The 23,682-nt window shown below is 37.4% G+C and overlaps 2 protein-coding genes and 1 pseudogene across 2 annotated transcripts in view; 2 read left to right on the top strand and 1 right to left on the bottom strand.

Moving 5' to 3' along the window:
* prdm6 (PR domain containing 6) overlaps positions 1-23,682 on the bottom strand; it is a 133,489-nt gene that overhangs the window by 50,701 nt on the left and 59,106 nt on the right. The gene's annotated exons all lie outside the window — the stretch shown is intronic.
* On the top strand, positions 3,602-7,161 carry LOC118453395 (GTPase IMAP family member 8-like). Its single transcript, XM_035916568.2, has one exon. The coding sequence runs from the start codon at positions 3,697-3,699 to the stop codon at positions 6,481-6,483; it is 2,787 nt and encodes a 928-aa protein (XP_035772461.2). The 5' UTR covers positions 3,602-3,696; the 3' UTR covers positions 6,484-7,161.
* Positions 15,107-17,724, top strand: LOC118454712 (GTPase IMAP family member 8-like; annotated as a pseudogene).

Raw genomic sequence — 23,682 nt, 5'->3', positions numbered from 1 at the left:
ATCTTTACAGAATTGAACATAAACATTAGAGTCCAGTTTGAGACTTTTCTCCGATTGGCACTTCATTACAGTAGGTCAGAGTTTTACTGCGTCCTTGTATATTTTTACTGCACAGTAACTTTATATACTGCCAGGTAGGTTTGTGTATCACAAAGAAAAATAATTTATTAGCAGATTTGACATTAATGGATGAATATGATCGTATACCTAAACAATAACTAACCGTAGGAGACTAAAAGAAGAAAAAAGTACTATGTTACATTCCACCACTTTCTGATAACGCAGAACATTGTCAGATGGAAAGGAAAGGGTTGGGCAGGTGCATAGTTTGACAAGGTGTTTCATGTTTCAGGTGTCATTACTGAAGAGAGAGAGAGAGGGGGGGGGCAGGTTGGGTGCTGCCAAAGTTTGTTTTACCTTCAGGGAACCACACCACTTTACTTGTTGAGTCAAAATCGAAACAAAACGAATCATACTAAAGATGTCACTAGCAAACAGGAAATGTCACCTGAACATGCATTTTTTTTTTTTTTTTTTGCTTTGTTGCAAAATTTCTGTAAGCCAACAGGAAATGCTGAGAACAAGTCCAACAACTAACGACATGCTGCAGAAACTTACAAATCACTGACAGTGACACCCAGAAAGACGAGTCTGAGTTTCAAATACATTTTCATATATATCCTTAATGGATAATAATAAAATACCTTAGGTCAGTGGGAAGCGTTAAACTCTTTTATTTGAACTGAAGTACACTCAAAAAACTGGTACAATATGAGTGCATACTTGGGATACATGGGATTATTATTTTGTTCCAGTTACACACAGATAAATGGCCTGCCTGCATTTGTGTAGCGCTTTACTTAGTCCCTAAGGACCCCAAAGCGCTTTACACTACATTCAGTCATTCACCCATTCACACACACATTCACACACTGGTGATGGCAAGCTACATTGTAGCCACAGCTGCCCTGGGGCGCACTGACAGAGGTACCGGACTCTCGCGCCACCGGGCCCTCTGACCCAAAGTATAGTTAATTGTATACGGCAACCTGTTTAGGTTTCTACTAATTAAATATAAATTGGTGTATGAAGTCTCAGCTTCAGTCTCAGTATTTTTTTGCCCATTTGAAGCTGTGCTTTTAGAAATAGTTTCACAACAGCAGCAACATATCTTGACTGTTTGCATGTTTCAGATTTAATCCCAACATTTCATTCTCATTTCACACTAAAGTTATGAACATCCTCCTGTGGACAGGTTATACTAGTTTTTACTGCCACCCTTTGTTTGTTTAGAGCCCAAACATTTGCCTTATGGTTGTGGAAGAACTTGAAAACTTGAAACTTGAAAAAATAAGTGTAGAGAGAACAAGTAAAGTCACAGTCATAAAAATCCAGTAGCTGTTTCCTTGACGTACCACAGTTGTCAGTCATCGTTATAGGTTAAGTCGTCTGTCTGTCATAATAAACACAGCTCCGCCTTAGTGAAGTACGTGAGCTGCTTTCCTTTTAGAGTGCTACCTTCATTATTAGCTTTGACACCATGAGGAAGTCATCTGGTGAGTACTTACATTAAAGTATATTTAACAAAAATTTAAAATACATGGATGTATGTGGAGTTCAAATGGTTATCCTTAAACTGTAAAGAGACCAAAACAACAACAACAACCTTTTAATTCTATTTTTGCTTAGGTATAAAAGTAGTATTACCACATGCTCTGACAAAGGGACAATTTCAGTGCAGCATGTTTAAGTATGTCAATGTAATTCGACTCAAAATGTAATTCAGATATTTAGGTTATTTATGCTGAAGCTATTTAAGTCAGAGATTATTCATTGAACTGTATTCATCATATACATGTACTAATGCTTAATTATTACATTTGCCAAGATACCACAGAGATATAGTTTTATGCCAGAACACTTTATGTATTATCTAAGAATACATTTTACATTATTTAAACACTTGTTAGCTTCTTCTTGTGTGACAAAGTCAGCTGATTTAAAGAAAAACACTGCTCCATCCCACCGAACAAAAGGAGAGATACCTTAGACACACCCTGTTAAATGAGTCTAATAAGTCAGTGAGCAGATACAGAAGGACCTCTAATTCAAACTCTAATCAAATCAATGTCTTTAGTTCATGGTTCTGAAAAGCTCATTGTAGAAAACACTCCCATAAATACCATAGGTAGACACTCCTGTTTCATAAGATTGTATCTGCTGAGTGTATATATACACACACATACATATATATATATATATATACTGTGTCACAAGTTCATTGTTAATCCCTTGTTGATGCTTTCATTTAACCCCAACAGATTCCAACATTTTGTCCAGCTGAAGTTTCCAGGTCAAAAAGGCAAAAACATGACAGCACGAGGTGAGTCCAGCAGATGGCCAAAAATATCCCTGCATTCAGGATGGTTGCTATTTGAGAAATTAAATACAAGCTAGCAACACTTAAAGATGTTTAAGTAACAGATCCATGAGTTTGAATATTTATTAAACACTGAAAGACTTCCCAAAAGAGTTGAAAGACGATGACATCTTTCATTCTACACATTATCCAAGTAGCAAGTAGTTCACTGTAAAGTCATTCACCAGGAATGTGAGCTTACAGGTATTTTTGGACCACCAACAGACACTTTACTGTGTGAGTGTGTGCATGTGTGCATTGTGTTTAGCAGCTCTTTTTTTCCTGATGATCCTTGGGTTTTTTTCACCAGAACCCTCCTAACTTTTCAATTCTGTTTTATTTATATAGCACTAAATTATAACAACAATGTCCTAATAGCACCTTATATTGTAAGGTAAAGACAGAGAAACAGAAACCAAACAAGCAGATGACCCGCTATGAGCAAACACTTGGGTGTCAGTGGGAAGGAAAAACTCCCTTACAATACAAAGAAACTGCCAAAAGAACCGGCTCAGGGAGGGGCGGCCATCTGCCACGACTGGGTGGGGGTGAGTGGAGGAAGACGGGACAAAGACATGTTGTGGAAGAGAGTTCGAGATCAATAATAACTATTGATTACAATATAGAGTGGTGGCAACCTTACTGTCCCACAGAGCAATAGGTATCTATGGAGTGTTATCCATGGGTTAAATTTGATCATCAATTAAATCTTTGTAAACCTACAACCGGTCATTGAAACGTGGGTTGTGTTTACTGTACAAAAAAACCAATCACGTATTGCTGTTATTTAGACATCTGCAAACACATCTTTTCAACATCTTATCACCGTGCTTTTGCCATGTTGGGATGTTTCATGACTAGCTGCAATTAATTTAAAAAATGAAAACCTTAAAGTGACACCAAATGGAGATACAGACTTAACAAATGCAAGCTTTTGTATGACAGGAAGACCCCTACCATTAAACAGCTTCACTAGATCAATGCAAGACAAAAACACAAAATTAAAAGACAACTATGACACTAAGCAAATTGGAACAATATGGCATTTAATATGTCTTTTGTGTTTTTCTACAGCATCTCAATTCAGGATTGTCATATTTGGGAAGAATGATAATGAAAAGACTGCACTAAGCAACTTCATCACAGGGAAAAAGAATCCTATTCGTTTAACATTATCGAAGAAATCTATAGCCCAAGGAGAATGGAGAAAAATACCTGTAACAGTGGCAAAAACCACAGACCTCTTCAGTCTGCCCGCGAAAAAAGTGAAACTTGAAATGAAGATGTGTGTGGCCCGTTGCCCCCCTGGACCAAATGTTCTCCTGCTCGTACTCAATCCTTCTGATTTCACTGAGGATGACAGACGCACTCTGAAGTCCATCCTGTGCTTGTTTGGTGGTGATGCCTTTAAATACTCTATGGTCATCACAACACAAAAGGGTGAAGCAAAGAATACAGCAATAGATCAGTTTATCCAGAACTGCAGCAAGATGCATTACACACTTGACTTTGACAAAAAAGACTTTTGTGACTCAGATCGTGAAACACTGATGGGAGAGATGGAAAAAATTGTGGCTTACAACAGGGGAGGACATTTGAACTTTACAGAGACTGCTGACCTAGTAGAAGAACCACAAGAAGAATCTGGACATGGAACTGAAGAGCCTCAAATTCCTAATCTAAGGTCTTCTTTGAATTTGGAACTGTATGATAAGGAAAACCTGCAAAGTCCACGTTTAATTCCTCCTTTAAACCCGGAACAGAATGAAAACCCTCAGGCCAGTACGGAAGTACCTCAAAGCCAAAAACTAAAACCTTTGAATTTGGTGCTGTTTGGGAGATTTGGAGTTGGCAAAACTTCAGCTGCAAATGCCATCCTGGGAGAAAGAAAAGTAGAATCTGAATCATCTCAGTGTATTAAAAATGAGGCTGCGGTGTGCGGTCGTCTGGTTTCACTAGTGGAGCTGCCTGCTCTCTGTGGAAAACCTCAGGAGAAAACAAAGAAGGAAGCATTCAAGAGTATTTCCCTCTGTGATCCAGAGGGTGTCCATGCCTTCATCTTGGTTCTACCGCTGGATCCTCCAACCAGTGAAGACAAGAAAGAGGTGAAGACTATCAAAGATACACTGAGATCCCAAATTGACAACTACACCATGATCCTTTTTACTGTGGAGTCAGATCCTACACACCCAGATGTTGTTAACTATGTAAAAACTAATAGAGAAATCCAAGAACTTGTTCAGAGCTTTTTTGGCCGATACATTGTCTTCAACATCAATGACCAAGAGCAGATCCCTCAGTTATTGGATGCTGTAGAAAAGATGAAAGGTAAGGCATCAACAGGCTTCAAAATAACAATGATTCCAAGACCTCGCCAAAGACGTTCACAGGAGGGATTGAAACCTGAAGTAATGTCTGAACTGAATAAGAAGATACATTTTGAAAAAAATATGAAAAAAGAACAAATTCCGAAAAAAGAACAAATTCCGAAAAATGGACAAATTCCACAAAAAGAAATTCAGAATCATCTCAGAATCGTGTTGATTGGTAAGACTGGAAGTGGAAAAAGTGCCACTGCAAACACTATATTGGGAAGGGACTGCTTCCACTCGAAAGCCAGTATGAAATCAGTAACCAAGCTCTGCCAAAAGGAAACAACAGAGATTAATGGGCACCCTGTTGTTGTGGTGGACACACCTGGTTTATTCGACACAAGTCTGTCCAACGATGATGTTAAACAGGAACTCGTGAAATGCGTCACAATGTTGGCTCCCGGACCTCATGTGTTCTTACTCGTCCTGCAGGTCGGTCGTTTTACAGAGGAGGAAAAAAGAACTGTGGAGCTCATCCAAAACTTTTTTGGCAAGAATTCAAATGACTTCATCATTATCTTATTCACCAGAGGAGATGACCTAAAAAATCAAACAGTTGAGAGTTATATAGGAGAAGACAGCGAAGGATTCCTAAAAAAGCTGACAGCTGATTGTGGAGGACGATACCATGTGTTCAATAACAATGATCCAGGTAACCACTCTCAAGTCAGTCAGCTGCTCACCAAGATTGAGTCAATGGTGAAGAAAAATGGTGGCGGCTACTACACCTCAGAAATGTTCAAAGAGGCAGAGGCAGCAATTCAGAAGGAAATGCAGAAGATTATGAAGAAGAAAGAAGAAGAGATAGAAAGACAGAAGAAGGACCTTGAGAAAGAACATGAAAAGAAACTCCAAGAGGCACAGCTAAAAATTCAACAAGAAAGAGCTGCAAGAGAAAAAGCATTGCAAGAGAAGGAAGAACGCATTAAGAAAGAGGAGGAGGAGAAGAAAAGGATGGAGGAAAAGAGAGCAGAAGAGGAAAAAGAGAGGAAACGGAGGGAAGAAATTCAGCAACAACAGTGGGTACAGAAAGAGAAAGAAATTAGATCCAAACCGGAAGAAGCTACATATGTAAACCAAAGGAGCGAAGAAATACAAAAAGAAAGAGAGGCTTGGGAGAACGAACAAAAAGAGTGGGAGAAAAAACGACTTCGAGAAGAACAACTGAGACTGAAGGAGCAAGCACGACTGGAAAAACTCAGAGCTGAATATGAGCAAGAAAAAAAAGAACATGAATGCAGAAGAAAAGAAGAGGATCGACTCAGAAAAGAACAGGAGGAAAAAGAATGGAGAGAATTGCAACAAAACTTAGAAAAGCAAGTGGAGGAGATGAGGAGGAAAAATCAAGAGGAAGCCAGAAAACAAGCGGAGGACTTCAATGAATTCAGACAGAGATACACCACTGACTTTGCAGTTGTGGTAGCTAAGCATGAAAGGGAAGTTGAGAATATAAAACTAAAGCAACAAAAAACCAACGACTTAATGATTCAACAGTTGCGCAGGAACAAGGCATATCAAAAGGACTTTGACCTAATGAAGATGAGGCAAGAAGAAGAAATGAGCGAGCTCAAACGGTATATTCCAGAGCAAAAACAAATTGATGAACTACAGAAAGCTCACGACGAAGAAATAAATGAGTGGATCCAGGAACACGTGAGGAAAGCCACAGAAAAAAACTGTTCCATCTTATGACTTTTTACATTGATATGCTGATATGATGACACTTTAGTGATGATTACTTGGATGTGAGCAACATTTGAAGTTATCACATCAATGAGTGTTTAATGGAGGCCATTTCCTTTGAAAGAAAAGAAAAAGAAAACAAGTTTCCATATGTACGTTTCTACATATAAACATAGTCATTGTCAGTGTCCCACATTAAAACCCCATGATGAATATAGATTTCCTAATTGCCAAGAAATGGTTTGCAGTAGAGATGAAAACGGCCTATGACATATTTTTTTTCTTGTGTAAGAATATAAAGAAACCACTCACTATGGAACACACAAGGATGAGCAATATGTAAAAAGATTTAATGTAGGCACTGTGCTTTTAGCTTTGACCAATAATTAAGTTGTTTGGTTTGTTTCTGGTTGGACTAACATTACATCACATATGACTTAATTTCCTTTTTGTGCTTACGGTAAAGCACTCCTGTGCTGCTAGAAAGTTCTATAGCTATCCGGTCGTTAAGTCTGACGTCACTAGCTGTGTCTGGGCATAAAATCCGCTGCAGGTCCATATATCAAACGATCACTATGGCATTACTGAGAGTTGAAAAACTGTCTAAAGTCTTTCATCTTTAATAAAATGATCAGCGTTCTGCTCTACCAGGTGTAACAATTGAGTTTACCATCCAAGCATCCATGAAAACGGAATTTATGACATTTAACAGAGTTAGAAGTTAGCAGGAAGTTAGCTCGCTAGCTTCTATCTAAATACAATATAGCATATCCTTTGGAAACAAATTAAAACGTACAGCTCTGTTATCACTTCCAACATAAATGAAGACAGAAAACTAAACATCAGTGACGTTTGTAGGGTTACTGAAGTTTGGCTAGCTGGTATATAATGATGTGCTACGTGACCGCTAGCGACACAGCTATGTTAGCATAATATAAACAAGCTAACTTTTTTTCCACTCGATAAAAGTTAACATGAGGGTTCTCGGTGGTCAGGAACAAATGTAATCGCATGGCAGGATGCTGTAAAAGGACCAAACTTCAGCCAGGAGAACAACTGAGATAATCCATCCACAATACGAGGTTAGTCATTCATATACTGCTGCATGGGCTGGGCTGTAGTTACATCCTAAGGTTTTAAAATCTTAAATAAATGATTAGCGTTAATAAAAGCCGAGGGAGGTCAACAGTGATCACTGACTGTTTTAGGAGCTTTTTGAGATTAAATAGAAGAAAATATATAATATTAAACATGTTAACAACACAAAAGCCATATTAAACGCAGACTACTTTAGGCCCGGAAGTAGGATTCGTCACATCATCACTTAACGACCGGATAGAGCTGTAGGCGAACACAGTCACTGTTTCAGTACATTTCAGTCTCCAGGGAAAGGAATAGGCTTAAGTTTGGAACACTTGTGTTAAATGTGACTTACTTAAAAGCCAGATTTTGAACATATCATACTGGTACAATTCTCTTCTCTGATTTTAGGTAAAGTTTGTGAACAGTTTCGGGGTTAGCACTGTACTGCATACTCAGTATAACTGAGAAACAACCTAAATGTATAATTAGATTTAGGTTGTTCCTTTTGTTTAGTGACTACTTAATATGTTAGCAATTGAGTTTACATCAAAAACAGACTATAGGCATTGTTCTTTACATCACTTAAAATAACCAATGGACAAGCAGAGTTATAAAATGAAGCCCCATAAAGTATGGGGTTTTGGGACACTTTGTTACTACACCTAAGCCAGTTCTCAGGGAAAATAACTCAACTCTGCAGATAATGAAGATCTTTAGATCCATGCAAAAAGTGCACAAAAACACAATTTTTCCTTAGCTGAACAGCTGTACAGACCTGTTGGTACAATATGTCCAGTACTTTACTTTATAGGTGTTCACTTAAAAGATCACTTCAAAAAACCATCAACAAAGTTTAGTGCATAGTATCTCCCAATGATTGCTTTTTGGTCAGGGTTGCTCGTGTAAAGACATATTTTTGGCAATATTTAGCCAAAGTAAAAGGACAGTTAAGAATATTGTAATAAAATATTTTTTATTTGACCTGCTTTATTACTTAGGCTTGATCTACTCACGCCAATACCATCTCCATTTTAATTTGTCTACCACCAGTTGGCAGCAAAGTCCTAATATTACAGGACTCAGTAGGAATGGTAATAATTGATGTGGCAGAGTTGGTTTATTCACAAGAATCATTGCCCATAAAAACAGAAGTGGGGTCAACCGGAAAGAGTGCATAACAATGTTGGGAGCTATAGTAAGATAAAAGTTAGTGTTCCTAACACAGTGAATATAAAACGTGCTTGATTTTAAGTTCGTTCTTAAAAGATCATATTCCCAGTTTATTCCCATAAAATGCGAATGCAAAGTAAAAAAAACAAACAAAACAAAAACCAAGGTTAATTTCCTTTATAGAATCTAGATATAGATATAATTTGTGCAGTGTGAAACAATATCCAGCACTTACCCCCGACAACCTAAAGCTAAATAAAAGCTTTATAATAGGTGGTTACACCCATTAAAAAGTCCTTCTACAAGCAAGTGTTGCCACATGGCAGCTATAACAGTAATTTTAATGACCACTGGGACATAGATATACACCACAACTTCAGAATACCAAGAATGCTACATATCTCATTTTTGCTATTAAGGATTTCTATAAAATTATATTCTCAAACTTTTTTGTGTGATGTGTCACTCTTTTTTATTAAGTCTATGAGCTTTATTGGCTCAATTGCCCACTTTGTGTTATAATGGCAAACTGCTTGTAAAGCATCACATGGTTTTGATTTCTAAAGTCAAGGCATTCAGTACATATGGTGGACTGTTTGTGGGTGTTACGCCGATGTGTATAAAGGAATGTGATAAGACTGAGTTTCATTTTTACGATTTGTCCACTGGTCTGACAACTCACAGAGATGAAAGACAAATGTTTAGTGATCTGATAATATTACTTCTCTAGTAGCAAAAGGGCAACTTTGTTCAGTGCTGGCATTAAATAAGAGATAGGACGTAGTGACTCACAAGGAAGTAGTCAACACATTCATTATAAATTTTATCTCAAGGCTAATACCTGAAAGACTCAGCTGAGATATTCAGGATATTAGTGATAGGATATTAGTCCTGGGTGATTAAAGGAAGAAAAGAGTACTTCACAAGTTTAAAAGCATGAACACACTAAAAATAAAACCAATGGTAACAACAAATTAATAGACATTTGGGTTACATGGTTATATATTGTCCTGACAAATATCGCAAATAAGTAGTCAAGTGGTTACATGTTTCCAAAAACATCATCTGCAACAAAATGTAAGCTCAAATGAATTCATTTATAATTAGTTTTGTTGACTGACTGCATGATAATATCACAATGTCACTCACAGGACATCAGTAATGAGCAATATGTCAGTAATGTTTTTTCTCAGTCAACCATAGCCATTTCATTGCTGTAATAGCTGAACAGAGCACTCCTTTCAAACTCTCCTGATAAAGGTTTTTTCCAGCTGACCTGTTTTCAGTTTGGGTTTTTAGTTCCAGTGTTGAACTTTGACAATAACATTTTCATCTTGTGAACCTTTTAATTACTGCAACAAGTCCTAAGTAGGCCTGTAACTTCAAACACTGCTCATTTAATGACTACCACAGATACTGATATACTCAGATGTTCTCCAATCCACGCCCAATAAACAAGAGTGGTATAAAATATCATAAATGAATTCGGGTCAATTCGTATAATCCAAAAGTTTTTGTACACTCTCAACAACATGACATAAAAGAAAAATGGAACTGAAGAGGAAACACTATTAAGACAAAAGTACTGGGCCACCTAAATATTATACCTACATAACAACTGCTGTTAATTTCACAAGAGGCTACTTTATGTGATCTGCTACTTTGTGGCTGAGTTACTGTAGTTGCTTCCACTTTACCATTTATAATACCACTTATAACTGATTGTGGGATATCTAGGAGGGCATACATTTCACATAAACTAAACTGTTGATGCTCAAATTCAGTGAGGTCTTTAGAACAACCCTATTCCTTAACCCTAGACTAATATTCAACAATGTTTGTGAAGACTGCTTGATGCTTGAAGTGCTTAATTCCATACACACATGGCAACATAATGATAAACACCTAAATTCAAAGATTAAACGATATGACACCAATGCTTTTAATATTATAGTGTATATTACACCCATAAATCCAAGTAATATAATGTGCATTAACTGTGAATTAGGTTTGGCCGTTTATTTATTATTTAATACAAAATAATTTTAGCAGGACTTTCCAACTCCTATGGGTCAAATTATTTTTAACTAGGAAACAGTTGTGGTAGTAAAAGTATGAACTAAATCAAATGATGATACACATAGATTTACAAAGTATCATTTGGTTGAAAGAATGGTTCGCTGAATTAAATGGCAGAGCTGTATCAATTTAGAAACCAAAACCAGTTCAAATTTCTGTAGTATCTTAAGTTATCACAGTTAAATCATGGCACCCAGATGGGGGTGGCATGCCAGGTTAAGGCATGTTTTTATAATGATAGCTGGTTCTGAGGTCTGGCTCTGTGTGTGTTTGGCTGCAAACTGGATACTTCTGAAGCACTGGTGGAGAAGAGGTCACTGCAGATTATTTTGTAGACCCTCTGCAGTTCCTGCTGAACGGGGAGTGAAGCCCCTTCCCTCACAGACTGACCGACTGATTCAGCTTTGTTTTACATTCATCAGGTTTTGTATCAATTCAGTTCATCCGACAGTAAAACCATCTATATGAATGTGTTCTAGTCTAGTGTTCTGAGGCAAATTTGACCTTCACAAGTATTTGCTCCCTAAAATCCTAAAACTTTATCGATTTTCTGTAAATATAAACCAAATTAAATGGTTGCTGTTTTGACACACTAGTGTAGATTCAGTTGAAAACACAAAAAATACAGGACATTAACCACATTTGAGATGTTTTAGAAAAAGAACATTTTTAGAACACCTTTCTTAGAACTCTTGATCTTACAGCGCGCATGGTATTTTACCGATGGACCAAAATCTACAGATTTCAGTTTCCTTCCCTTCAGTTAGACAAGTTAAGCCCCTTTTTTGGCCCATGGTTTGCTCATTGCCTTGGGTAGCAAGTGAAGCACTCTCAATAATATTTTAGTAAACATTTGCTAGCTGTAAGCCAGAGTGGCGACGTGACTCGAGCTGACACTCATCAAACAGGAAATAGTCATCAGTGATTGGAGTCTTAGATAAGACCTTTACATGTCCTGTATGTTTTAGTTTATCAAGACTCACTCGGTGGATGGAGCCTTTATGATAGATTTCAACTGAAAGAAAAATTCTTTATGCTAAGATGCAACCGAGCATAAACAATGCAGAGAATGTTCTAACTCTATCAGATATAGCCTTTACATTGCTGTCATACTTGTACAGGGCAACACCTCCCAATTCTGTTAATAAAAGGTACTTTCGAGTGACCTGATTCAGTTTGGATCTGCAAAGGAACATTTAAAACCGCTGAGGACGATCAGCAGTTTCACCCGGTAAGTACATTCACAAAGAGTAAAGGCAATAAATATAAAAACCTATAACTGCATCTGTTCTCGGTTTTTTAGGTCATGGTAGATCTGTAATTGTGCTACAAAAAGAGTGTGGTCTTAAATAGATTAGTCACAACTGTGTATATTAATTAAGTGTATGACAGCAATGCAGGTAAGTTAAAGTACCGCATTTTGTATATATTCATATTATACTTTGGGGTGAATGTTCTACAACATGCAGTGTTGGGAAGGTTACTTAAAATGTATTCCATTACAGAATACAGAATACATGCCCCAAAATGTATTCTGTAACGTATTCTGTAACGTATTCCGTTACGTTACTCAATGAGAGTAACGTATTCTGAATACTTTGGATTACTTAATATATTATCATGCTGTTTACAACTACATGAATGTACTATTGCTGTGATTTATTACTGTTACTGAAGGTCCGCGGCTCCGAACCGTAGTAAAGGGACCTCTGGCTAACACGTCGGGTTCTGTGTCGGGCTCGTAGCCGAAAACTAGCTTTACTTTGTTGTCTGGGTCACTTTGCTAGCGAGAGACAGAGAGAGGCGTTGAAAGGCTGCTCCAACAGAACTTATTGTTTCAGAGGAAAACACGAACACGGTGTACAGTCGAGTCTTAATAGCTTACTTACAACTGGGCTCGTCAGGCACTCTTCTTGGCTGCAGTGGTTATTATTATATTTACATGCTTCCAGCTCCCGTTTTTGCTCGATGACAGCTCGTACTTTTCCTTTTTCTCCCTCCCTCGCTCATAGACACATAACGTGTATGGCAGTCCATTCTCCCTGCAGCACGGACTACACTGCCTATGATGCTACATTCTTTCGAGCTATACCGGTAGCATTCTGCCTATTAGCTTAGCACAACAACAACAACAAAAAGTCGCTCTCTCACCCAGGAAACACGCAGAGAGAAAGCGTCACCCTGTAACCACGGCAACCGTAACGCTGCCATCTGGAACAACAGAACGTAGCTGTCAAACAAAACCCAAACAGGCCTGACCCGCGACAATATGAAACAGGGAAGTACCGCCGTGTAATCCATTTATTTCAACAAAGTAACTGTATTCTAAATACCACCTTTTTAAACGGTAACTGTAACGGAATACAGTTACTCATATTTTGTATTTTGTATTTTAAATAGGTAACGGTAATGTATTCCGTTACTCCCCAACACCGACAACATGATACGAGCAATACCAGACATGTCAGTTTTTAAATCCTATGTACAAAGAAGCTGACTTTAATTCTCCAAGCTGAATTTACATATAAAGTTCACCAGTATAAATAAATAATTTAGATTTACTTTATTTATTTTCATAATTCAACTTTAGTTGGAAGCCTTTTGATACCAAACTGTTCTGATGATTGTTTGCATTTTTTAAACATCCATTTTTTATACAACTGCCAGTTCCGCCTTATAATATTATTGCACTCACTGACAGACCTTTACCACACCACTACACTGCACTATACTACATATACAACACATTATCAGGTCTTGTCAAAACTTTTTGTAGTGACACTATGCAATTATTAAATAAAACATATATTTTGTACTCCAGTGCCTGAGCCATTATTATCAAATCTGATAAGGAGAATATTTGTAGCCATGCTATCCACAGGCTGATCCTATAGTGGCAATGATATTGCACTTATTCTACCTGCTCCAGTGGCATCATATCCACCACACGATAGAGCCCAGTTTTAAGGTTTCTTCTAAAGGTCCATGTATTCAGATTCTTTTTGTCTGATGGTTTATTATTAGATGGCAACTTTCTCTTCCTTTTTCTTTCATCCAACAGACACCACCCAATTCCTCATATTTCTATCACAGTGGCACTATGGCATCACAAGCTCTTTCATTACGCGGTGAGTCTGGCGAGATTTATCAGAACATAACACAGATAGCAAGACAGAAAGAATGCAAGTATCTGAGCATGACGAGGACAGCTAAAATCCAGGTTAAACCCAGTGCTAGGCAAAAGTCACAAAAAAATAAGGATGTGTTAGGGAGGATAAAGGTGACAAAGAAAATTATTAACAGAACCAGAAGCCACGTTTACTCCCGTTAACACTCTTAGAATGACAGTTAGATACACTAGTTATGTTGGCAGTAGGGACAGTTATGACTTTACCCAAACCCAGGGCTGGACTGGTAATCTTGCATACGCATAAGTTTCGTCAGGAAGAAATGGCGGAGAGGTGGAGCTGGAAAACAAAATGAAAACAATAAAAAGAAACTAAAAATCGGTGCAGCTAATTGTAGTACTAGCAAGAACTAGTAACAAAGCTTTGTGGAGAAGTGAGAAAGAAATCAAGGAATGTGTAATTCACAGGGTAAGACAACGATGAAGGGACATAATGGGATTAAAAAAAATGCTAGGACCAATTTTCTGACCCAGTCCAACCCTGACCAAAACACATGAACATCCGAATCTAGAAACAAACTTTGAAGCTGTTTGACACTTATCCCAAACATGTTACATGTTTCTAATTTACAAACTAAAGGACAATTACTACAGCTATAAAAAGCATCAACTTTCCCCACATTTCTTAAATGTGCCCCCTTGTGCAGTAGTGAGACATGCAAGCAGCTTTTGCACATTATCATTTGATGCACCAAAAATGTAAAAAGGCTGGTGTTCACACCTTCACAGTGGTTTTGGGGAGAAGGATAAGAGTGTTTAAAAAGATTATTTGAGCACTTCCCAGTAAAGAGTAGATATTTTTTACAAATAATTAAAAAAAACATTAAAGTTATAAAAGAATAAAAGAAATAAAAGATATAAATATGTATGTATGTGCTGGAAAACATGTAATAACTTTTTTGTTGATTTACAGCATATGAACTTCGGATTCTGGTTTTTGGAAAGACTCAAAGTAAAAAATCAATTCTAACCAACTTCATCACTGGGAAAAAAGATTTGACTGGGGATCTTCTGCAAAAGGTGTCCCCATCCACTACAGTCACTCAAGGACAGTATAGGAAAACACGCCTAACAATAGTGAAAACTTCAGATGTCTTCAGTTTAGCTGGAGAGAAGGTGAAGCATGAAATGAAGAAGTGTGTGGCTCTTTGCCCCCCTGGACCAAATGTTCTGCTCCTGTTAGTAAAGCCTTCTGAATTCAGTGAAGAAGACAGACAAAAACTAAAGCTCATCCTAAGATTCTTTGGTCAAGATGCTTTTAAATATGCAATGGTCATTTTGACACATAGTGAGGAGAAAAAAACTTCAGCTGTGGATCGACTCATACAGGACTGTAGACAAAGGCAGCAGAGAATCAACTTTGACAAAAAAGATCTGCCAGAAAAGGATCTTCAAGAACTTGTGGAAAAGATGGAGAGCATAGTGAATGAAAACAGAGGAGGCTATCTAAACAGAGGTGAAGAAGCTGACACAACAACTTTTAAACCGCCTCTTAACCTGGTATTGTGTGGGACATATGAAGTTCTGAAGAGTTCAGCAGCCAATGCCATTGTAGGAAAACACCAGTTTGGTAAACCTGCTGACTCCTCAGAATGTGTTAAGATGGAGACACAGGTGTGTGGACGTTTAGTGTCCCTGGTGGAGATGCCTGCTTTGTATGGAAAATCTCCTGAGGCAATAAAGAGCTGCAAAAAGCAATGTGTTTCTCTCTGGAATCCCGAAGGTGTCCATGCCTTTATCCTGGTCCTTCCTGTGGGACCCCTCAGTGACGAAAACAAGCGAGAGTTAGAGATCATCCAGAATGAATTTGGATCTCAGGTCATCAACTTCACCATGATTCTTTTTGCAGCGGAATCAGATCCCACAGTTCCAGTTGTTGTCAACTTTATTAGTGAAAACAGAACCATCCAGGAGCTCTGTCAGAGGTGTGGAGGACGAAACATCATCTTCAACATCAAAGACAAGCAGCAGGTCTCTGAGGTGTTGCACACTGTGGAGAAGATGACAGCTATGGGATCTAAGTGCTTCACAAGACAAATGCTTGTTAAGCCTCGATTGATTAAACTCAAAGGAAACCCTTCACAGAAGACAGAATCCTTTGATAATCCCAACCACAGCCCAGATGCTCTCCGGATAGTGATGATTGGGAAGACTGGCTGTGGGAAGAGTGCAACTGGAAACACCATTTTAGGCCAAAAATGCTTTTATTCTAAAGCCTGCATGAAGTCAGTGACAGAGGTTTGCAAAAAAGCAAAAGGAGTGGTCAATGGCCATCCAGTTGCTGTGGTCGACACACCAGGCTTGTACGACACGACTCTGTCCAACCATGAAGTCAAACAGGAGCTTGTGAAATGCATCAGCTTGTTGTCTCCAGGACCTCACGCGTTCTTACTGGTAGTGCAGATTGGTCGATTTACCAAAGAAGAAAAAGACACAGTAGAGCTCATCAAGGAGTTTTTTGGCAAGAAATCAGAAGACTTCATTATTGTTATATTCACCAGAGGAGATGATCTTCAAGATCAAACAATAGAGAGTTACATGGAAGAAGTCAGCGATGACTTTGTTAAAAAACTGATTGGCGACTGTGGAGGAAGATACCATGTTTTCAACAACAGAGATCAAAATAATCATTCACAAGTCGCAGAGCTTTTAGACAAAGTACAAACAATGGTGAAGAAAAATGGTGGCAGCTGCTACACTACAGAGATGTTCCAAGAAGCTGAGGCAGCCATACAAAAGGAAATGAAGAGGATCCTAAAAGAGAAAGAAGCAGATATGGAGAAAGAGATGGAAGAACTTCAAAGGAAACGCGATGAAGAAATTCAGGCGAAAAAGAAATTCAGGCGAAAAAGAAACAAATTGATCAAGAAAGAGCAGAAAAAGAAGAAGTACTGAAGGAGAAGGAAGAACTGATTAACCAGGAACAAGAGAAGACAAAGAGAGAGGAGGAAAAGAGAGAACAGGAGACCATAGCATCAATAAGATATGAAGAAAAACTCCGAATGCAGTGGGAAGAAAAACTTGAAGCTCTTGAGCAGAAAATAAAATCAGAATGTGAAAAAAATGTGCATGCTGACAGAAAGCTGATGGAAAACCGAGAAGAGATGAAATTAGAACGCGAAGCTTGGGAAAAAGAACGCAAAGAATGGTGGGAGAAACGAAATCAAGAAGACAAACAGAGAAAAGAGGAGGAACAAGCGCTGCTTATAAAGCTCAAGGAAGAATATGATAAGGAAAGAAATGAATATGAAAGCAAAATAAAAGAACAAGATAGACTCAGGAGAGAACAAGAGGAGAGAGACTGGAAATTAGCGCAGGATATCTATGAGGCAAAAGTCAAGGAAATGAAGAAGAAAATTGCAGAAGAAGCCAGAAAGCAAGCAGAAGAATTCAATGAGTTCAGACAGAAATATTCAGTAGATTTTGCAGCGTTGAGAGCAAAGCATGACTGTGAGATGGAAGACATGAAGCAAAAACAACAAAAAAGCAACGCCATCATACTTAAACATCTGCTCATGAAGAGAGAATACAAGAGAGACTTTGAGAGACTGAAGAAAAAACAGGAACAAGAAATAGATGAGCTGAATTACAATCTTTCTATAGGAAATGAGGGCGAGCCAAATGAAGAAGATATCAACCAACTACAGCTAGAACATGATAAACAAATCAATGACTGGATAGAAGAATGTGTACAGAAAGCTGACGGAGATAAGTCTTGCACCATTTTATGAAACGGGCTCTTTTACCTGAATGTCAGTTTGATTAAACTTTGATAGCTTTTGGTTTTAAAGCTTTTAATAAACAAATACTTTTGTTATAGCTGCATGATAGATGACACTTATAGTTCCATATAACATAATATACTCAAATTATTACAAATTGATTCATTTGTTCTAAAATCCCTGTCAATCTTTTTTTTTCTTTTTTTTTTAACTGCAGAAAATGTTGCCTGCTAAGTAAAAACATGAATGAATGTAAACTAATCATATAAATCAGTTAGGTAAAAATCTAATTTAATTTGCATCATGCCATTTTACTGCAGGAATTAATGCATATTTTTCCACTTAAAAACAATCACTGGTGTCAATAATCTCACGAAAAGCACAAAATGTCTTTGGCTCAGATGTGTTTGTTATTTACAGAAAACACTTTATTGCACTATATAACCATTTTTTGGCACTGCTTGTCTCTTTTTTCAGAATGATAAAAATGTTTCGGTTCCTGATTGTTTTTTTTTTTTATAAAATACTTATTGCATCTGATAAGTAGTCTGTGTAGAGATACATTAAAATGTAAGCTTCATATTTTGGACAAAAGCCAGTTGATGTTCTTATCGTTAATTTTGATGATCACTTTATCACCAAAAATAATTCTGATTCAATACGGGACAATGAATAAGTACTACTGTTGGGAAATATCACTGTAAACTTTAAATAAAAGCAACCATTAGCTGAAGACTCTTTACGGATATTGATTGATAGGAAAAAAAGACTGTTGTAATCTAACTTTAAAGCGAAGGAAATGTAACAAAGTATAGGCAACCTAAGCATGGAACCGCACTTCATAGTGAAATACAAACCATATTTGTTGAAAAGCTTGATTTAATTTGTTTCTTCAATTTTGAATCTTTGAAATAAGGGAATATGTCCTGCCTTTATTCAAAAGGTCTTTTCATATTTAAACCCAGTTTCAGAAAATTCATTTCACAGACTTTATAGGGTAGACATCATCTTTTAGACCGTAACAAATAATCTACACACCTGACAGTTACGCCACATTCTTTAAACGTACATGTACATAGGAAGAACAGTGACAGTTCTCAATTATAATAATGTGAGTGTTTGAGGTGGAAACACCACTGTTGGAATAACACAGCTTGTACTAATGCCGTGAGCTCTTTAGGACAAGAAATTATTTAAAAAACTTGTAAAGGTAGACTCCATGGTTTGCTGCTTGATTTCATATACCTGTGGCAATCATGCAGAAATAAATAACCAAATTCAAAAATTAAGAACTGTAGCCCATTGATTTTGTCCCTAAAGCATATACAGGTTTTGATTCTGTGGTTATGACTCAGCAGTTTTTACTCATTCACTCATTCACACAAACCGCTTTTTCTATGTAAGTCTATTAACCGCATCTTAATTTAAACCCACTGTCAGTTTTTTGATAATGGACCAAAATCCACACATTTCTGTGTTTTCAACTAGTTAAGCCAACTAGTTAAGGCAATGTGCCCTTTGCCACCATTTGCTCCTTGCCCTGCATAGCAAGGGATATCCTTGCCATCACATCTTGTGAACATTTTCTACATGTAGATCAGGATGATTAGCTCAACTTGATATTTATCACTGACAATGATTAGATCTTTGGGTGTCCTGTACGTGCCTGGTTAATCCAAGTGGAAAAACAGCCCAATAATAACAAAACAACTAATGCGGATTCTTGCTTAGATTAGACATAAAACCACCTGAGACTTGTATGACCTTTTTCTGTTGTTGAAGGTTCAGACAATGCATGGAGCTTGCGCAGTTGCAACAGAGCATAAAGAATCCAGGGAATGCTCAGTGTTTGGTCATTTATCAGTAACTGTATCAGACATCACCTTTACTCTGTTGTCAACTATAAACTGAGGATTCTCTTCCAATTTACACACAGTACAGAAACTTCAGCAGGGGTTTGAGTGGTCACTTGCGAAACCATCATGCCAAAAAAAAGAAATCAATTTAGACTTGAAGCAAAAAGATTTTCATGCAGTCTGTATAGGATCTCAGTCATTAAGGTCATGGTCAAAAGAGTGTAAAGTAAAGTTATTGTCTTTTTTAAGGGGACAGCACTTAGCCACTGGTATAGATATGTGGATGGCACCTGGGTCAAAATCAAAACCCAAGGAGGAGTAGCCTTCATGGTTCAAATCAACTCGTTGGAAAGAATAATATTTTGCCATTTCTAGACTGTGCATAGCACATTGAGGAGAATAGAAACTGGTGAAAAAAGTCAGAATTCTGACTTTTTTTCTCAGAAGCAGAAGGACACCTAGTATACTCCTCCATCTTTGTTTCATCACAACATTCTGTAGTGGGATACTGAACTTTCTACCAAACAGACCCCAGACTGTAAGGATGGACAACCAAACATCCTCCACCCTGTCTCTGAGCATAGGTGTTATTCAAGGTTATGTGCCGAGTCATGTTTTATACATTATTGCATGACTGTATGCTAATCCACCTGTCCAACTTTATTATTAAATTTGTTGATGACACCACAGTGGTAGGCAGAATATCTAATAGCAAATGCACTCAGAAAGTGCAACTCCACCAAAGGACAGGCTCACCGTAGTTCGACACACAAGATGTTATCATGTGACTGGAAACATAATCTATTCTGCTTTCAGCAGATGTTTGTATTTTATGAGAAGTTTGAATTGTTTGGTTATTTTATTTCTGTCACTATAAGTAACAAAAAGGTCTTTGACAAACACATATCTAAACACGCTGTAAACATTTAATATTATATTGAGAACTCGTGCAAAAAGTCAAAGATTTAGAATGAAATGAGCTCACTTTAGACAAGCTTTTTAAAAGTAACGCCCTGTGCAGGAGGAGCTTCAACCAGCAGTTGAAACACCGCCTCCAGATTTTGTTTTGTTTTCTGATCTGCATCTTTTTCTTTCTCTTTTACTTTATGTGCTATAAGGACTGCTACAACAATCTTCACCTGGTGAGTTCTTTAAGATAAAAACAAAACAAAACACAGTAAATCTAAGCAGGAAATACTATATATGCATATATAACTATGTTATAGTAGAATGTTTGACTAGATGAAATGTGCTAACTGGAAAAGGAATATACATATTTCTAATTGGGGGGGGGGGGGGGGGGAATCAGTGTGTTTAGAGAACTCAGTCTTACAAATAATTGCTTTTTCTTTGGTCAGTTGGTTATCTAAGAGTATCAATATTGTGATTGGACTATTTGATTAAAATGTTTACTGTACAGAACTTGTTTTTTCCAACCAGAAGTTTTCTTACCTAATCTAATAAAAAAAATAATAATTTCAGTCTTGTTTCTGCAAATGAACTTATCTAATTGATAATGAGTCAAAACGTTTTGGTGACAAATCTGAATCATTAATAAGCATTCAGATAAGGCACTTGAAAGTGGAAGTAAATACAGAAAATACCACTGGTGTCAGGTCTCAGGTTTCAGGTATCAGGTATCAGGTGTCAGTTGTCAGGTGTCAGTTGTCAGGTATCAGGTGTCACAGTCACATACCACTGCTTACCATGTGCATCTTAACCACCTAGCTTTCATTTCTCTTTTAGAAATCACAGTTAAAACTTCAAAGATTGTTTAAAACTTAAATATAGCACTGTACTGTTGTCAGTGATATGTCAGTGACAAAATAAAGAATATCTAAGAGTATCAATATTGTGATTGGACTATTTGATTAAAATGTTTAGTATATGGAACTTGATTTTCCCAAACCCAAGTTTTCTTACCTAATCAATAAAAAAAATAATAATACATTCATTCTTGTTTCTGCAAATGAACTTCACTATTTAACAATTATAAATATGCTATCTCATTGATAAGAGTCAAAACCTTGTGTGTGTTAAGCAGTGGCATGTGACTGTGGCAGTGTATGGGCTCAAATTGTGGTCATAAATATCTTGTACTTGTAAATCAAATGCGAAGTTGTGAACTGAGATTTTGTAACCAAAATATCTGAAAATTTTATGTTTGTGCATCTATAGATGAGAATTTGTGTGTGCATAAAAAAGATTTGTGTTTGTAATTTACACAAGTTACAATTTTTTTTTTGTTAAAGTCTGGTTACAGATACAAAGCAAAAAGCTATATGTAAAACTCTACGCTCAAGTTCCCTGCCCGTGTGTGAGTTTCAACTTGCGAGTACAAATTTTGACCCAATTTTTCTTGAATTTCAGCTGCTTGTAATTGACATGACTTTGACCAAATTTAACAATCCAATTAGAGAACAGATGGGTTTGGCTGTTGGTGGGGTGCTTTACTGAGCTTCAGGTCCTGAAAGGGTAATACAGTTTGAAACTGGAGGACCTCTATATGAATATCACATAGGGCTCATACAAGCTAGGTCCCTTAACTTTTGGTAGCTGTTAAAAGGATAAAGTTGTGGTATACCAGTGGTTAGAAATACCATTACTACTTTACTTTACTTACATTATTACTTCAACACAAAGTCAGGGCTGACCTGAGACCATTGCTGTGAGTTACACTAGGCAGCATAAAGACCCTTTCAGAGTGGACGCGGCATGCGCTGCTAACTGCTAACTAAGAGCTAAGGATCCAAAATTTGTTGCGCTGTCATTGTTTTGCAGCAGCCTGTACTAGATGCGCTTGCTCCTTGTCGTTTCAAAACATGTATATCTCTGACTTTATATCCTCTAAAAGAGTTTGTAGAGGACCCCCGAGGTCCACAGAGCCGCTGAAAAGGCTCTGGAGTAGTGGTTGTATATTTGATTCTTTTCACTGAATTTAGTTTGAATGAGTCACTCACCAAAATAAATCAGGTTTTTTGAGTCATTTGAGTCACTGAGTCATTGCCAAGAGAGTGCAAAAAAGATACATTTTCACTCAAACTTAATTTGTTTCTCTTTTCATGTAAATCCTACTGCTAAGATGAGTGACTGAAAAAGAAAACAACTATTTCATAGAGCAAAAAAGAGCAAAAACGTTAAGATTTCTAAAGGGAACATTTATTTTTCTTTCAATAGAATATCAATGAAATTTCTGACAAACAGAAAAAGAAGTGTGAATCAACAAAATAAAAATCCAAAATATAAATAAAAAAATAAAGTTCACAGATTAATGCGTTCAAATTTACTAGTCCACTTCAAAATGAACTGTCCCTTAAAAACACAAACACCTTTATCAGAATTTTCTGGGGGTCTTTATTATTAGTATTTTCCTCAAATGTGTCAAATATAAATTTTCTGATCTAAATAATGTAGTGAAATAGCAAATTTCAGATTATTTTACTTACATTATTGCAGCAGAAAAATGCAACTCAGACACTGTTTTTTTTTGTTTTATATAGCGGTGGAACTGAGTTCATATATATTTTTTCTTTTAGTCTGCTTGTTATCTTTGCAAAACAAACAAAGTGTAGACTGAATGTTATATTGCGTCAGTCAGACAATCAGACTTCAACTAAGGTGAAGGAGCGACTCTTCCGCGGTAACACGCTCTGAGTTTCAGCAGCTGAGAGCTGGGAGGGAGGGATGAGTGAGATGTATGTAGTGCAAGCGTCCACTGAGCTGTGAGCTGGGGTGCGGTAATGCACCTTAACGTTGGTTGCCAACCAAGAAGAAGATGAAGAAGAAGCTGTGAACTGGAGGGAGGGGGTGAGTTGATTCGTTCAACTTGTTTGAGCTGTGAGCCGGAAGGGAGGGGGTGAGTGAGTCCTTAGTCCTGATTGAGGCCGGCTACAGAGGAACTGAGCGATTCATTCATGCTACGATTCCGCACTGGATATTAGATCTCAGGAAGGGAGGGGGTAAGTAACTCAAATGTGCTGTTAGGATGTTAGCAGAGCGATGCTACTGTGAACCGAGGAGCTATTGTCTTCATGTGAGCTTTCTACTCTGGGTTTTTTCTTCCAGTCCAGAGCAGGAATGTTTTTTGTTAAGAAACTGGCTGTTGTTTTTT

Source organism: Neolamprologus brichardi, chromosome 12 (assembly GCF_056152115.1).
Source record: "Neolamprologus brichardi isolate AB-2024 chromosome 12, ASM5615211v1, whole genome shotgun sequence".
Taxonomy (NCBI): domain Eukaryota; kingdom Metazoa; phylum Chordata; class Actinopteri; order Cichliformes; family Cichlidae; genus Neolamprologus; species Neolamprologus brichardi.
The sequence above is the reverse complement of the archived record's forward strand: the minus strand, read 5'-3'. Positions and strand labels throughout refer to the sequence as shown.

Coding starts and splice junctions, on each gene's coding strand:
- LOC118453395 (XM_035916568.2), top strand. CDS start 3,697: ATGAAGATGTGTGTGGCCCGTTGCCCCCCTGGACCAAATGTTCTCCTG.